Source organism: Nannobrachium achirus (genome assembly GCF_963921795.1).
Source record: "Nannobrachium achirus genome assembly, chromosome: 11".
In the NCBI taxonomy this organism is placed as follows: Eukaryota; Metazoa; Chordata; class Actinopteri; order Myctophiformes; family Myctophidae; genus Nannobrachium; species Nannobrachium achirus.
Window position 1 is genome coordinate 39,522,187 of NC_137820.1, and position 18,459 is coordinate 39,540,645.

Sequence of the window (18,459 nt, forward strand, 5' to 3'; positions counted from 1 at the left end):
CATTTGGCTAGCTCTGCATTCATATTGTGCTCTTGCTCTGGTGCTCACTCATTTGTAAACGGTGTGCATGCATGAGTGTGTCAACTGAAACAGGGCAATGGGCAAAGTCGTCCCTTTTACTTGAATTTGTATCAGTTTAAAGTGGTGCATTGTCTGTTCATGAGGAACACAACTCAGAGGATCCGACTCTCCTTTTATTCCCTCCTTTTCTCTGTCAGAAATCGGCTGGCACTGATAGGCCTTTCAAGCATAGAGGGAGGTGAAACACGACTCAAAATGAGTGACATCATGGCATAAAAGATCAGTGATGTAAAGAAACTAAGCACATTTACTAAAGTACTGTACAATTTGGATGTATGTTTTACTTTACTGGAATATATAAAGGACAACTTGAGACTAAATAACATATACCGTAGGCTCATTTTCCTACTTATCCCAAATGACTTTCCATGGGGTCTATTTATAGTCTAGCAGCAGAGGCCGTCCGATTTTGAGATACCCCTACCCGAGGTATAACCAAACACAACCATGTTTTTTCTTATCTTTAGGGTCTCCCATTAATGAAATGGATTGTTGTTTGGGGGAAATTCGTTTTTTTGGCTATTCTTTAGACCTACCCCAATCTCTGAAAAAGGCAAATCCGCCTAGGTCAAAGCTGACAAAAATGCCTATAACTTGAGAATGCTCACTCTTATCCTCATAAAATCTGCTGAGATGTGAACCAGGTGTCTACTCTACATCAACAAAGAGTCAGAATGCAATTTACCTAAAGAAATACTGAAATATTATCCTTTAAACACACCTTTAGTTTAGGCGGAAATTGTACTTTTGTGGTGAGAACTACTTTACTTTCTCTCATTTACAAGAAACACATATTTATGTCAAATAAGATGTTCTTGCATTGCCTAAGTTGCTACTAAACAATAACCAGTGTTTGTGTGGAGATAACTTGCACAGTTTTATTGCAAATCAGATTTCTTTAGACACACCCCCTCCACTGAAAAAGACAAATTAGGTAATTCTGAATGGGGAGATGACATTTTGGGGAGGGAAAGTCCATGTGGCTGTACTGTACCACATCACCAAACTATCAGAATATGAATAACCCAATAATGTAGTTTATATATTCTAAAATGACTAAAACAAGATGGATTATATTTTCATGTATGTTAAAAAATCATTTAAATCAGTATCTCCTACCTAAATCCAAGTTTGAGCTTGTCTTGATATGATGAAATAATAACAACAACAATATAATAATAATACACAATAATATACTAACATCAATACTGTCCGTATTGACTCTGGCGGCTCTGGCGGCAGCCAAGGAATTCTACAATGTTACTTTCCCAGACCCACCCTCCAGCACCAGTTCTCCCATCCGCATCTCTCTTCCACCTAATCCTATCCCAGGAGACTGCAGTTTGTCACCCTAATTTCCAACCCACCCTCCCTCTTGTGTAGAGCCACAGCATTTCTCCTATACTTGTATTAATATCACTGCAGACAGATTTGTGAGACTGGTTCTCCCAATTACACTTTAACGCAGATTAGTGATTGGTGAACTAGCAACCTTAAGATCCCCAGATTCCTATACCCATTCAGATATGGCCACCCCTTAACAGGATCAGCATTAACAAGGCCAGGGGTCCAGACAACAACAACCCCTGTGTGCTCAAGGTGTGCACTGGGCAGTTGGCAGCTGCATTCCAGCATATATTCAACCTCTTCCTGAGGTTGAGTAAAGTAAAATGTCCTGGTGTTTAAGAAGGGACACCCAGTGCATTCAGTGACTACATGCCAGTTAATTGTTTTGACATTACATGTCAAGAAGATCTTTGAGATTCTGCTCCTGGTAGCAATGTGAGACTTGTTCTTTGACTTCATAAGCATCTTCAATACCATACATCCACAGCAGTTGGCCTTGAAGCTGTCAGTGCAAGTGGATCTAGGCTTGGTTGCAGACTATGTCACCAACACTGGTGCTCCCCAAGGAGCCATATTGTCACCCTTCCTGTCCACCCTCACAACTTCATGGATGACAATGTGGGGATTACAGAGCTACATAGGGTAGTCACTAGTGAGTGAGCGAGCGAGCGAGCGAGCGAGCGAGCGAGCGTGTGTGCACGCAGGAGCACACATGCGCACACACAGACACCTATCCAAGGGGAGGAGTTGGTGGTGGTGGAAGGAAACCTATTAACACAAGCAATGCAAAAAAAAAAAAAAAATCAGCCGGTGAGCAAGTTCCAAAGCTTGAGTTAAACAGGACAGTCTGGAGGTGGTCACAGAGGGGAGGAGCAAGCTGTCCTGATGAACTCCTCTCATCTGTTCTATGGTGTGCCAGTGGGGATGAGGAGCACAGTCAGCCACAGATTGATCATCCCAGGGTCAGACACAACATGATTTGGTCAGTCCTTTGTGCCAGTATTCATCAGTATACACAGCCAAGTCTGACCCCCATAGATTCTATTCTGTTTTTAGGGATTACTGACTTCTGCTTCACTCTGACACAGAGTATTACAGATCCAATCAAGCCCACATTAGTTTTGACCAAGAGAGAACATGCAAAGAGCAAGGTTATTGAATGGGATTAAGTAAGACCCTGTCCCAGAGTTCGTTTTGAAGAGTCCTTGAGCAAGACTCAAAATCCCTAGTTGCTCCCGGTGCCTTGCATGGTTTCCTCCGCCATCGGTGTATGAATGTGTGTGTGAATGGGTGAATGTAATGCACAATCTTTGTAAAGCACCTTGGATAAAGGTGCTATACAAATGCACCATTTGCCATGTATCCATATTGTCTTTCTATATGGATTCCATACCTCCAAAAACACTTGATAATTGATTTATTTTAGTGTTAGTGAATGTCAAATGATAAGGACTTATAACCTTATAATTTGGTATATATCCAAAAGTCGAGTGTTATTTATCCATGGAAATCTTCGCCTATATATAGAGAGAGGCTTAAAATACACAGGTGAAATTATCACTTGTGTACTCAGACAGTGTCTTGAAAAGCCAGATATCATTATTTTGCCCTGGTACGCTCCAGAAAGACCACTTTCTACTTTTTTCTGAATTTAGTTGCCAATTTTATCATTGCCTTAAAATACATTTCCACAACAATTACTTTATGAATGGGAGTAGTAGGGGAAAAAAGGCATTGCTGTGTTTTGATCAATGTAGTCATTTTAGATCAAATATATTATTGGTTTATTCATATAGTGATAGTTTGGTTCTGTGGTACAGTACAGCCAACTGGACCTCCCAAAAATTACTTGCAGTATGTCACCTAACTCCCTAATTTGTCTTTTTCAGTGGAGGGGGTGTGTCTAAAGAAATCTGATTTGCAATAAAACTGTACAAGCTATCTCCACACTGAAATGTAAGTTATTAATGTTAAATAAATATGGATTATGGATAAAATCCATAACCAAAATAAGAGACACGAGCCAAAGGACAGTCCATAGATTGCTGTATTTAGAGAGGGTCAGACAGAGGAGACAAACAGTGAGCTACCATAGCGGCAGCTTTCTAAATCTTGTTTAACATTAATATTAATTTACATTTCACACACAACCACTGGTTATTGTTTAGTAGCATCTTAGGCAATGCAGTAACATCTTATTTGACATAAATGTATGTTTTTCTTGTAAATGAGAGACAGTAAAGAAGTCCTCACCACAAAAGTACAATTTCCGCCTAAACTAAAGGTGTGTTTAAAGGATAATATTTCAGTATTTCTTTAGGTAAATTGCATTCTGACTCTTTGTTGATGTAGGGTAGACACCTGGTTCACATCTCAGCAGATTTTATGAGGATAAGAGTGAGCATTCTCAAGTTATAGGCATTTTTGTCACCTTTGACCTAGGCAGATTTGCCTTTTTCAGAGATTGTGGTAGGTCTAAAGAATAGCCAAAAAAAACACATTTCCGCCAAAAGTAACATTTCACAACCATCCATTTCATTAATGGGAGACCCTAAAGAGAAGAAAAAACATGGTTGTGTTTGGTTATACCTCGGGTAGGGGTATCTCAAAAACTAAGGCCTTTTTTGAGGGCTTGCTGCAGGTCTATTAGTAGAATTGCCCAAGTCCTGTCAGCAGACATCATAGCATAGAGTGGAGCCCATAAGCATATTGCTACTATTTGTTGCTGTCATTATTATTTCCATGAATCTGTTGTCATTAAACACCCATGCCTTGGTTGTCCCACACAAGCCGTCGTAGTCTGTAAAACAGATGTTATGCCGTTATGTGTTTTGCGGAAGTCCCGGAAAAGTCATGCTGTGATTGGCTGGTACAGCCAAAAAAAAAAAAAAAAAAAAAAACAGACTCTACAGTATGTCTCGGACTCTGAAAACGCCCGCCTTAGGCTATCCGTGCTCTCCTACGCAATGATGATGGGCAAACCCCCTGACGGGACACAGACAGCCTCAGTACAATTATTGTACTATAACCCCCTGCTCTGTTTGTGTAATTATTGTACAACCCCTGCTCTGTTTGTGTGTCAACAATCAGAGCCTCTGTTTTTCATCTTAACCCATTTAGAACGGGTACACATCATTGTGTATCATTATTTTATGCTTTAACTATTGAAAACTAGCAGATATACAAGCTCACAGCGCGGCACCGAGTGCCGCGCTGCGAGCTTGTAGATCTGCTATTTTTTTTAAATCATGAAAATTAGAATTTTTACCCGATTTTATAAGTGTCTTTTGAATCCTTCTAAGATTTTCGGAAAAACCTATGTTTCTATGTCAGCAATCTGGCCAGCCATCGTCAAAGAAAAGGTCCTTTTCACTTGAATGGAGCTCAGTTAGTCTGTTCTTGAGAGACTACTATGTCAGTGGTTCTAAAACCTTTTCATGTGAAGGACCCCCAAAATGATATGTATTTGGCCACGGACCCCCTTCTCAAAATATTTAGTTCCAGGGACCCCCCCCAGAAGCAAAATTTGAGTTACAAACGTTCGCTTTGAAAATACATGTACTCAAAGATTTGCACACATTTTCACGACTTTTTCAAAAATAGCAGATCTCAAGCTCGCTTGTAGATCTAGAGCTTGTATATCTGCTATTTTTCACTGGTTAAAGCATTCAACAATTCTAGGCCTGAATGGGTTAATGAGATTCTCTCTGACCTGGTGGAGGTCGTTCCCCAAGGTGAACTCCTGGAAGTAGCCGGGCGCGGCGGAGGAGGCGCGGACGGCCTGCCACAGCTGGTGCTGGCAGCCTCCCAGGTAGTGGGAGCGCACGCCTGGCAGGAGGTTGTAGTTCCTGAACACATAGGCCTTCAGCACACTGCCCCGGTTCACTATGGTGCTCACTGCTGCCACCTGCAGGACGGTGATCATGATCGTCACTGAAGTTTTAGCACACTGGTTCTCCACCTTTTCAGGCTGTGACCCCCCCAAAATAATGGCATTTGAAATGGGGACCCCCCCACACACACACACACACACACACACACACACACACTAAGCATGTGGAATTATAGGACTTTGACTCGGTTTCACAGATAAATATTGTGAAAATAGCAGATCGTTGTGAGCTTATAGATTGGCTATTTTCACAATATTTGCCTCTTCTTAGATTATTTGTCAATTTGGCCAATGTTTGACCAGTTTTTTATAGTAGTAGTAGTAGTAAGGTTTTAACAGACATTTTCTTGAAACGGTCTTAGAAGCAATGTCACTGTCATCTGCAGACCCCCCAAAAGGAGGGGACCTGAGCCTGACCCACAGGTTGAGAACCACTGTTTTAGCACACATACTGTAGCATTTCCATGGATTAAACCAAAATACAATCTCATGACTGAAAAAAAGTCCAGTGTATCGTGCAAGTCCTATTATGTGATTTGTGAAACAGTGTGAAGGGAGACCCTCACAAACACTACCTGTAAACAATTAACATGTAGAAATGATGATGTTTTAATGTTATTATTCCTGCTGTTCTACATACTGCCAACCAGGTGAAGAAACCACACATTGAGGTTTTAACCTTCGCTTTTATGAGACCATTGGGGTTTTATGGAAGATGCTTCTAATCATATTGCTAGATTGCTCTAATCTTAAAAAAAAAAAAAAAAAGCGTATCAACGATCGGCTATTTTCGCTGTGCAACATGCATAGAAGACATGCAGGCTTCTATGGAATCCAAATGACTGAAATCAGTCGTGGCGACTGAGAATTTTAATCCATACTGCATGGATTAAAATTCTCAGTACAGTAGATCAAAAAGAATTCTCAGTACAGTAGATCATGGTGTAAAAAGGTACAGTAGATCATGGTGTAAAATGCAGGTTATGCGAGTCTGCAAATGGACAGATGAAGGTTAAAGATTGAAGGGAATATAATATAAGCCATGGGCTTCGGATTTATCCTCTCTGCTGATGTCATATACTGAGATCTGTGTCATGTAATGTACGTTACATAATGAAACATTTTTTGTATTGAAATATATGAAAAGTGGAATGTACCCCCCCATAGACATGACATTATAAAATGAATAGTTTTGGTCTTTGATTGTGATCGGCTGAGAGGTGTTCGAAGCCATCGTAAAATGCTCCCATACAGTTACAGTATAATACCAGTACCACGTGACCACTGTGATCAGTATTACAGCAGAAAACAAAAAAAAGTGATTTTCTTGTTTGTGTCTGTAGGCAGTTGGGGAGTACTTCTTGTAGTAATATATTTTAAACGTCTAAGATTTTTATGATGACATACTTGCTAACTGTTTCGTTACAGCAATAAGCCATGCAAGGAGGTGGTCTACAGTGATATTAGAACGGGCAGAGCCCCATAACAATGCCCCTTAGCTGTTCTAAAATCCCTTTAAACCACCGCCTCTTGGGGCTTATTGCTTTATTCTACCGTTCCAGCATCGACACCAATAAAATATACAGTACCAGTGGAAGGAAAGAACACAGTTCTTGGCAATCAATTTAAATCTTACCTCCAGCTCCAGAAGATCAAGTCTAATCCTACTGGTACAACTCATTTTGCTCTGCAGCCAGGCTGCAGAGGCTGACATAACACCGTGCCAGCACCAAAAATAGCAAATATACGATGTCTCACACGGCGTTAAACCGTCACATCACAAGGGTCCATTTGGTCTCATTTGTATACCGTCAGAGTTAAGGGGAGACCTTGCCATTGTAAAGTTTGAGAACTACTGATTTAGACAAAAATGCAGGTTTAAATCAATTCTGCAATGAATCTGTTTTAACAATTCAACACAATATTTTATAAGGCTCCCTCATTGTATCACGATATATACGATATCTTTGAAAAGGCATATCGTGGAGACATTGCATCGTCTCAAATAAATTATATTTATCACCATATCGCCCACCCCTACTTCTGGGGGTCCCTGGAACAAAATATTTTGAGATGGAAGTCGGCCTGCCAAATACCTATAATTTTTGAGGGGTCCTTGACATGAAAGGTTTGAGAACCACTGATATAGAAAGTCAGTTCCGGTCTTAATGGGTTAAGCATTACAGTGCATTTTTCCCTGGATGTGAGGTGCAAGGGATTGCACATCACATCCAAGACCAGGCAGTGGAATATCTGAGCAAGGCGGTGGTAGTATAATCAGACAGAGAGAGAGCCAGCGAGCTTTCTCTGTAGTAACCTCATTATAGACAACGTTCTGGGATGCAGGCCGACTGGGCCATGCTGCACCAAGAGACAACAGGTAGAAGGCAGTGAGTCAGAAACGTCTTCTGGCGCTCACCTTTGGGCAGTTGGGGTCTCTTGAAGTCTCCACCATCAGATCAGCGCCCATCCTCTCTCTGTGGAGGAGACGAAAGGGGTGACATTATAATGTACAGCATTGGTACTTTGGTTTTTACGCTTTCTTTGGTTTATGCTTTCCTTTTTGTCTAATAGTGTTGTTTCTGAATAATGACTGCTCAGCTCAATAACAGAATACTCTCTAATCAAAGTCTCAGAGCACCGCCTGCTGCTCTCCTGGATTTTTGCTGTACCCCACATGGCAGCCATGAACAAACATACAACGTCGTTTACAGCCAAACGTTGTTCTCAAGAATGTTTATGAAATCATTTGAAGGGAGAAATAGACAACGCAGTAACCGAAAATGTATTCTATTTGATCAACTCTTCTGGTTGTTTTCCGAGGCGACACATTGCACTGGACGCACCGTGACATGGCATAAATTAACCCATTCGCTGCCAAGTGAAGAGTTTAACGAGTTATGCTTTTTTTTACGCTGGATGGTGCTGATTGCTAGCCTATGGGTCACCAAATATTTTCTGATTCCGACGCCCGAAACAAAACATCCTTTCCTTTTTTTAGAGAAAAAAAGTAAAAAAGTAAAAACCTCGTAATGTGTGTATTGGGAGGGGGGCTGAGCCCAAGCTGGACTCGGAGGCCTGTATCTGTAAATGGACGGGCACTAAATTCAGCACTCAGCACAGCAGTGTGTTATTCTTGATAATGACCGCTATGCTCTAACACACCGCTCTAATCAAAGGGCTCAGGGCACCTGCTGCACTGAATGGATTTTATGCTGTATCCAACATGACAACCATGTAAACAAATACACAATGTTTACATGGCTAAACATCGTTTTCAATAATATTTCTGAAAACATTTGAAGCGAGAAATAAGACGATGCAGTAACCAAAAATGTATTCTACTTGATCAACAACTTGTTTTACGAGGCGACTGCGTTGTGTTGGACAGCGCAACACTTATGGAATACTTTCACTACCGTAATCAAGGAAAATCTTCGTTTTGTTATTCTTCTTGGGTCAATTTATTAATCTATTTATTAAGTGGCCTTGTAATAAGCGGAATAATATCCACTCGTCAGCTGTCGCTGACAATAACTCTCTTCAGGATCATTCGCCTCTGTGTTTAATCATCATGTCGGATGACGTCGCTTGTAGATCGGCTATTTTTGGTCAAAGAGATTTGGTAGAAAGTGAATAAAGACGTGTCCAGGTCCGTTTTAACAATTATAGAGGGTTTAAATGGTATGGATATGCAGCTCGGCAAATAAAAGCTGAATTGATCCCAGTGCATGACGGAGGACAATTTCACAATGAATTTAAATCTCCACGAATTTAACACGATAAATGATAATAACGAACGATTATCGTCCCATTCCTAGTGATGACATATCATAACACACAGTGTGGAACTGACTTGAGGATGTTCTCCCAGGCCTCGCTGTCATAGTAGGCGTGGCTCCAGCCCATCTTCACGGCGCCCATGATGAGGTTCTGCTTGAAGACGTCAGAGCCCAGCCTCCTGTACAGCTCGTCACACTCGCTGAGCGGGAGCTGGAACACACCCAGCATGAAGCCCAAGATGGCTCCTGTGTGGACACCAGAAACAAACGCGTGTGTATGAATGTGTTAATTTTGACAGCACATTTTGATTTAGTTTTAGTTACATTTTAGTCGTCTGAAATGTTTTAGTTTTAGTTGACTACATAAATACTAAATCTGCAGCTGATTTTGTCGACAAAAATGCATTTTGGCAGGCCTCGATGAAGTCGTAATGCCTGAGTCAACACTTGGTTGCATGCTGAAAATAGACGATCTGCAAGCTCACGGCGTGTCGCAGCGCGAAGCTTGTGAGTTTGTAGGTCTGCTATTTTCATAGTGCAACACCCGAGGGCAGCCAATTGTGTTTTAGTTCTACCGGATCTCTTCTCCACTAGTCCCTCCGTAACATTTTTTATTTGTTGACGATTTCTTTAGTATTTATTTGGTTTTCAGTGAAAAAAGGTAGCCGACCATAATTTTTCGTCATAGATTTAGTCGACCGAATGAACACTGGTATATAAATGTGCACAGAGGCAGACACACATACAGACATACACCCACGTAAAGGCAGACACAAATGATTGAGAGACAACAAGAAGCCTTTTGAACACGCCCTCGTCAACAGGAAGTCCAGAAAATTCAGCCTGTCTCCAGTGAACACCATTAAAAAGGTATGGGAGTTGCTGACAAAGCATCGATATAAAGCTCATCCTCCTCTCTCCCCCGGCTAGCCAAGGCCTAAGGTCTACTGACAGGGACTTGATGGGAGGGATAATTGCCTGATGGATGGATTATCTCTTAAGGGTATCATTACACAGGGCTCATCCATTCCCAGCCAGTGGATGCGATTATTGTGGCCACTATGGACAGAGCACAGCTGTTCTGTTTGTCGGTGTTACTGTGTACATCCTGTACGCACAATTTACAATTTACGCATTTAGCAGACACTCTTAATCCAGAGTGCTTTACTGTAAGCAAGGTAAACACAAGGTAATATGTCAAATGCATAGATAGTAATCTAAGCTCATAAGTAAAGCAAGAACCCATCATCAGTCCAACAGTAGAATATCCAAAAACAAAATCAATAGCCTGTACATTGAAACTATACACACTATAGCAGGTGTCTTCAACGTTTTCAGGCCAAGGACCCCTTAGTTGAGAGAGAGATGAAGCAGGGATCCCCATAACCTGTTCATAGATTTTATATAGTTTAATTGTTTGACAGCACGATCATCAGTGTATTTTGGATTCATGTCAATTTGTGTTTTCAGATATTTAACCACTTGAACCGTCAATACCTAATAAACTTGACCTTTTACTCTGTCTTAGTCTGCTCTTTTTCCCCTCTACACCAAACCTCTTTGCCAAAAATAGCCGATCTACAAGCTCACAACGCCTCGCGCTGCGAGGTGTTGTGAGCTTGTAGATCCGCTATTTTTGGCTACAGTTCTCAGAATATGGACACTAGGGTTCAAGTTGTTAATATAAAAAAGATTGAAGATTTGGAGGACCCCCTGTAGTAACTCTGAGGACCCCCTAGGGGTCCCGGACCCCCTGTTGAAGTCCCATGATCTAAATGACATGTTTACATCATCCTGTTGTAAACAAAAATGCTGCGTGACTCCACCACCCTCTACACTGGTGTCATCATGTCTAAATAAAGAAATGAGGGCATGGCATTGCCCTCATTGGCACGATAGTAAATGGGAGAAGAGAACTTGGTTCTCCATGGTAAGGTAGGGAGGGGTAGGGAGATGATTTCCATGGTCTGCGCTAGCCAGATGTGGCACAGATGTGTTTTGAATGTTGCAAATATAATTTCATCTGGCAAGGAGATTACCATGGTATTGCAACACACACACACACACACACACACACACACACACACACACACACACACGCGCACGCACGCACACACGCACGCACACACGCACACACGCACAAATGCTGACTCCAACCGGAGGGATTACAGGTTGAGTGTGGTTGGGAGTTTTACAGTGAAGATACAGAAGGCAGGAAATGGCTAGCAGCCTGCGACAAATTGGAACTTCAGGTGTTGATTTAAGGACACTGCATTGTTCACTGGGAGAAAGCATTTCTTTGTAATGTGACATGGCAAGGTCACATACAGACTTGAGTGTGATCCACAGTACCCTCTAGTGGTGGTTTTGCATATTGAAGAGAAAGGGCTCTATTGTACAGTATGTACTGTATGCTTCAAAGATAAAACTACAGTATGCAAGGATAATAGTTTAAGGTGACAACATACATCCCAAATGTCAAACACACACAACTAACTAACATTCCCTAGTCTAAATATCTTCACTGTGAAACTCTTGTTTTCTACATTAACATGTCCAGCACAAATAAGGTCCCTACACACCAGGGGCGTTTTTGTGTGTGTGTGTGTGTGTGTGTGTGTGTGTGCGTGCATGTGTGTGCGTGCGTGCGTGCGTGCATGACATGATGGCTTCTATAGAATCCAAATGACTGAAACCAGTAGTAGCGACTGAGAACTTTAATCCATCGGGTCATGACATAAGTGCATCCACACAGGTCGCAAAATACTACACAGCCTGTAAAAAAAACACTTATAGCACGCTACAGCTGAAAGAAAGCGGTCCGAATAAAGCATTTTTATTGAAGATTAAAAACTATAACACAGCTTAAATAATAATGGCCTTGGCTTTGTTATAATTATGGTCCAGCCATATTCAGATTAGTGTGCCAGTGAGGCCAGTGAGACCAGACAAGAACACAGTGCTAAATGGGTCAATGGGAGATTGGGTACCGGCGGGTGCAGCTTTTAAATATAGTTTATACATCTGTTAATTTAACACTGAGAGCGTACAGATGAATTCAAATGCACACTTACTTACTTACATCTGTAACTCTGAAGTGTACACACTCTCAACATTAAATGAACACTCGGGATTTACAGTGTACACTGTACACCAAGTGGTTCTCAACCTGTACGCACTGGTGGTACTTGTAGGGCTGTCACAATTATTACATAATCGTCTAATCGCAATCATTTGAAATAATCGCAATTATTTTGTGATAATCGTCATGATCATTTACATGTTGAAAAATGTTTATACAGTATATGTTCAAACATTAAAAAAATAGTGGAAATAGCAGATCTACAAGCTCACAACGCGTCGCATTGCGACGCGTTGTGAGCTTGTAGATCCGCTATTTCCACTATCAATGTTCTTTTTAAAGTGTAAAGTTGTCAAATATGTCATTCATTTCTTTGTTTGTTTAGGTTATGTGTCATATCTGCCATGCGCAACTTCAAAGCCTACAAGCCAAACAGAAATGTAATTGTCAACGACAAAAACACAATTGAATTGTTAATCACAATTATTTGAGTGACAATTAATAGTCATGTAAAATGTCATAATCGTGACAGCCCTAGATCCCCCCTCTGGAGGATGCAGAGGAGTCTCCCAAAAAATGAATAGAAAAATACACAAGTGGAGTGAAGCCATGTTTGAGAACCACTGACCTACATATACATGAAGTAGGGCAGGAGGACAACATACATACCTGTGCTGACTCCACAGATGTAATCAAACAGCTGGTAAATGCGCTTCCCCGTCAGAGACTCCAGTCTGTGCAAAGTCTGAAGGGCAACCAGTCCTCTGTAGGGATGGGACGATATGAAAATTTCACATCACGATTATTGTGACAAAGAAATAATATTGCAATATTATCGAGATAATCAAAATCCATTAGCCTGGGGCGGTACATTTGCCAAAATATAGCAGATCTACAAGCTCACAACACGTCGATTGACTATTTTTTGGCAAAGACATTTGATAGAGAGTGAAAAAAAGACTGAATCAAGTACGTATATTATAACTAAGTACCTTTTTACCAATTATAGAGGGTTTAAGTGGTACCGGATATGCAGCTCTGCAAATAAAAGGTGAACTGGGCATGACGGAGCACATTATCAATCACGATAAACGATAATATTGCGTATCGTCTCATCCCTAGTCCTGTACACCCGGAGACATGGAATTAACCGAACAGTTCAATATCAGTGGTAGGAAAAGTACTACATGTTTTTACTGAAGTAAAAGTATCAATACTGCAATGTAGAAACACTCTGCTAAGATTAAAAGTTTGGTAATCAAAATTTACTTAAGTAAAAGTACGAAAAGTATTGGCATCAAAATGTATGTACCAAAAGTACCGTAGAAAGTCAAAGTACACATTAGGCAGAATGTCCCATTTCACAAGTTTTCTAATTGTGAATCCTGTAAAAATACTTTGAAAGTAGCTGATCTACAAGCTTGTACATCGGCTATATTCTAATGGCCTAAATGTACATATGGCTGAAGTGGTTAGTGTATGTTTTGTAATAATAATCTAAATCTACAAATTAACTTATTAGTAACTAAAGTTTTCATATAATTGTAGTGGAGTAAAAGTACAATATTTGCCTCTGAGATATACTGTAGTGTATTTGTACAGAAGTACAGTCCATGAGTAAATGTAATTAGTTAATTTCCACCATAGTTCAGAATGACATCCCAAGATACAAATACACTCCTTGAGATACACATTTCATGCGCTATATACAGTAGCTTGTGTACAGAATCGAACTGTGCATACCAGGAGTTAGCAAACATTTTTATACCACAACCCCATTTTATGGTGGAATTTGTTTCGCTGACCCCACACTTTATTTATAGTGCAAAGCGGAAATATCTTAAAATAAAAGCATACATTGTGTGATTTTATATGAATATTCATTAGAAAATGAAATGAAACATGACAAGTTGAGCCCTACCTTAACCCTCCTCCGTCTATGGTCAGGACCCGTACTCCCCGGCCCTTCACAGGGTCATTGTACCCCACCAGAGCCAGGGCCTCTCGTACCGCCGCCCTCAGACCCGGGTCACTGGCCTGTCTCAGACGCAGCAGACACGGGATCACTTTCTCCTGAATGGCACAGACACACACGCACACACATTTTAACATCTATATTTGCAATCACATTTAACAAGAAATTCTTGAACACAAACAATAGTAGATGCATAAAGTAAACTTGGGAAACTCAACAATAAGTGTTTCAGGACACTTCGGACAATTCAAATCACAATCATAGACACTTTACAGAATTTTGCCAATTTAGCTCTCGGCTTGGGCATTTCTGCAATCTGCAGGCCTCTCACAACCAAATTATGAACATTGTCACGGCTTCCAAATATCAACACAAGCAGTTTACATTTGTAACCAAGCTGTATAACAGACACCGACACCGACACCCACACACACACACACACACACACACACACACACACACACACACACACACACACACACACACACACACACACACACACACACACACACACACACACACACACACACACACACACACACACACACAGGACGTCAGCAGTGAAACATTTGAATATTACTGCTCCTGCTGCAAATTAGTGCTTTGCCTAGTGTGCATACAATGACTTTAAATTCTCTCCACGTAGTGCCTGTTAGGCTTTCATCTAAGTCCCTCAGACAAGCGAAAGCGGTATTTGATTAAAAATATGCAATTTGTTCAATGAGATACTCAAGCCGCAGCACATAAGGGCATCTGAAATGCAGATGAACGTTTAAAGGAAAAACGTCAGCATAATAGCAGGCTGGCTGCTCCACATACGTAGCAACATGTGACCCGCTGTTGCCGCAACAAAAAAAAAAACTGAACTCAGGCTGGCACTGGACAACTTCCACACAAACAAAAGCTGTCCATGATGATTCATGCTAGCAACGACCAGCTTAGGCATGTGTTCTTAAAAGGCAACAACAGATAGACGCGCTATAACTGACTGTGTCCTATTGGCACCACAAGGGGTTGCTCGCACTGAATCGTTTTGAGATTTTCTGACATGCTGAGCTTAAATCCATCAGTCAGATGTCCCGATAATTTTGATATGTGTGCATTTAATATGAACTCAAATATACTATGCTATAAAAAATCATTGTGGAAAGTCTTGAGGGCATGGTATTTATTTATGTAGAAGGTATATTCGCTGCTTGCCTTGACCAGCGCGGTTGTAGAACAGCTGTATCTAGATAAGATCTATTGTCCCGCGTTCTCTGTCCAGACGCACCCTTTATTATCAGATGACCCTTGGGTTAAAGGCATGGGCTTGGAGACAGTTGTCCTTGGTTTTAGTCTTGTTATTTCTTGTTCATACTCGTTTCTGGGAAGTGCTGCTTTAGGGGTTTATAAGCTGTAAGTAGATGGTTGTTCAGTGAGTGGGTCAAGTTCGTTCTCCTGCTGTACCGCTAAAATGTGCAACGTCCTACCAAAGGCCTTAAAGGAGTGTCAATCCCTAACTTCCTTTAAAACCGCTCTGAAAAGCCACTTACAAGCGGCTTCCTTAGCCTAACCTTACCTTCCCCTGACCTTTCTATTGTAAATATTTGTAGTTGTTTTCTTCTTTTTTTCTGCATAGTACTGTGTTCTGTCTGTCATTCAATGTTATGAGTTAAAAAAAGGATCTCAATGTAAATAAGCCATGTGCTTTCCTGAGCGTATCCTTTTAGTTGACCTTGTACCAGTGAACTGTACTGTCATGAATCTGTACCTTTTCCTATGCTAACTTCTAATAAATTCTTCAATGAATAAATCAAGTCAAGTTGTTGTTGTCCCGTTGAGACAAGTTTGGCTATATATCGATAACATCAGGGATCTTCATATATGGGCATAGAAGGGATTCTGGGGAATACCCATATATGGACTTTTACATAGGTGATGTCACCTGCTGTGATATCACCTGTGATGTCACAGTGATGTGTCAAGGGAACCAACCCATAGACTGTAAAAATGTGTACACACACACGGACGGCTTCACGTCTACACACGGACAAGCTGTGACATTTCTCATGGTAAACTGCGGAGTTCACCTTGACTGCCACGACACGGGTCTCTGGGAACTCCAGCAGGTGGTAACTGAAGTCCTCCACTCTGTTGGTGTAGACCCTTACATCCGAGGCCCTCTGCAGAGACTGGACCAGGGCCCGGGTTCGATTGTCCACACTCACCCTGGCAATGATCTAAGAAGAATCAAATAGCACATAAACAGAATCCAGTTAGTTAGGGCCTCTTTTTTAAATGATACATTTTATACTGATATATATAGATAGATACCTTTATTATCCCAAGGTGGCATGGGTGAAAAATGTATCATTATCAAAAAAACAAAAAAAAAAAAAATCCAAACTCTAAACTAGGTTAGTAGGTTTGTTTTTGTTATTTCAATCCACTTGCAGCCAGAGTCTGGAATGACCTAAGAGAAAAACCTTTGAAACTGGACACACTTAGGGGCCGTAAACACACCGAGCACTATAACTATAGCTTAGTTTTTAGCCTTCTTAACTAGTTTTTTCCTTATAAAGTAGTTTGTTTTGTTGTAAAGCGACTTTGAGTGCCAAGAAAAGCACAACTATTATTATTATAACCGTATACATTTAGTTCACCATTGACTTTAAGTGCCATTCACATCCAGCACTGTAAACTATAAAGATAACTAAAACTATATTGTTCACCATTGTATTTTTGTTATAGTTGGTGGGAACTCTGCCAACCACTTGACTTTTTGATTTTTTATAGTTGTAGTGCTCAGTTTGAATGGCCCTTTATAGTTGTTGTGGTGTGTGAACTATGCCATCAACTTGACTGAACGATTTAGAACTGTCTTTAAAGTTATCGTTATAGTGTGAATGTCTAAATGAGCCTTTAAAGTCTCCATTACGAGCATCCGGAAAGACAAATGCTGCCGTCCTAAATTGTATACTTGGTTGCTGCACGTTAGGGTTGCATAATTAGCAGATTTGTGACACTCTGTGAGCTTGTAGATCCGCTATTTACTGAGCACGACACGGGCAGTCAGGCACACAACTAAGTATAACTGAGGCTTTAGCCTTTATTGTTGGGCTCTGCAGTAATGTGCACACTTTAACAGAATGTTGATTTCTTTTCAGCCTCTTTACACTCTCCCTCAAGAGACCTTGCCTTTTGCCAGCCCCCTACAGCAGTTGTAAATAGGAATTTGCTCTTAAAGTAGTAGTTCACCCCCAAAATGACTTTTTTCTATTGATTAGTCACACCATGTAGACTTGAGTTCAATAATAATTATTTTGAATTTGTTGCATTCCTGAGACAAAAAATTGATTCTGGATGGGGGCCAAAATACAAGGCCCTGGATGGGGACCCAAATAAGGGGTAAATTTACTATAATATATATATATATATATATATATATATATATATATATATATATATATATATATATATATTAGGGATGGCCAACGGTTAACTGTTACCGTTAAACCGATAAGAAATTGGTTACCGGTAAGCACTAACGGTCAATTTTGACCGATAAAAAAGAAAAGGAAAAGGAAATCAACCCATGTGTCACACCAAAAGCCCCGTACACCAATATCTACGCAACATCAAGTCATCAACCATGCAACTATAGCGCTGTGGTCACACATTTCTGGGACACCATTGTCTGTGTAACACATCCAGCATTCACGCAACTGCGAGTCTGCGACGCGAGTCGTACACGCTGACTTATTCAACAAATGCTCCGTCGTCGATTGGATTTTACAAAACAGACCCCGTCACATTGAATCCCGTTTAAGAAGAGCTTAAAACACAACTTTCTAATGTTACATGTTGATGACGTGAGGAACGCTAAAGTCGTCTTGGTTACAGAGTAGGATATGCGAAAATAACAAAGCTGAGCTCAGAGTCGCACATTCAATGATCGCTGCATCAGCACACACAAAACACGGGCGAGAGAGAAGAAAATTAATGAAATGGACATCACGTTTAGCCGATTCAACCATTCCAAAAGTTATACGATTGAAAGTTATTGTTCTACATACGAGCATCTCGCTGCGGCTGTTTAGTTAGGCGATAGCCAGGGAGTGCACAGAATGTTAGAGAGGCATGGGCTGAATGGCCTTTTGGTGGACAATTCTGTTGATAAAAGTTAAGGGCTCCAGCCCCGTTTGCTGTATGTGCGCACGTGCCTGGCGAAAGCGCATCACATTACAGACTGATCATTTCAATGCCACCGTTTCTTTGCAAAAACACATTTCTTTTAGAAAACATTTGTATTCTTGTT

General features: G+C 40.8%; 1 protein-coding gene across 2 annotated transcripts in view; it reads right to left on the reverse strand.

The window, feature by feature from the left end:
• Window positions 1–18,459, reverse strand: part of LOC308293550 (calcium-independent phospholipase A2-gamma-like) — a 46,571-nt gene that overhangs the window by 23,333 nt on the left and 4,779 nt on the right. For both annotated transcript variants that reach the window (XM_080736121.1, XM_080736122.1), the window contains 6 exons: window positions 16,232–16,381; window positions 14,106–14,257; window positions 12,854–12,948; window positions 9,177–9,348; window positions 7,740–7,797; window positions 5,141–5,335 (listed from right to left, as the gene is read on the reverse strand). In XM_080736121.1, coding sequence (XP_080592247.1) covers window positions 5,141–5,335; window positions 7,740–7,797; window positions 9,177–9,348; window positions 12,854–12,948; window positions 14,106–14,257; window positions 16,232–16,381 — 822 coding nt within the window. The remainder of the gene's footprint in view (window positions 1–5,140; window positions 5,336–7,739; window positions 7,798–9,176; window positions 9,349–12,853; window positions 12,949–14,105; window positions 14,258–16,231; window positions 16,382–18,459) is intronic.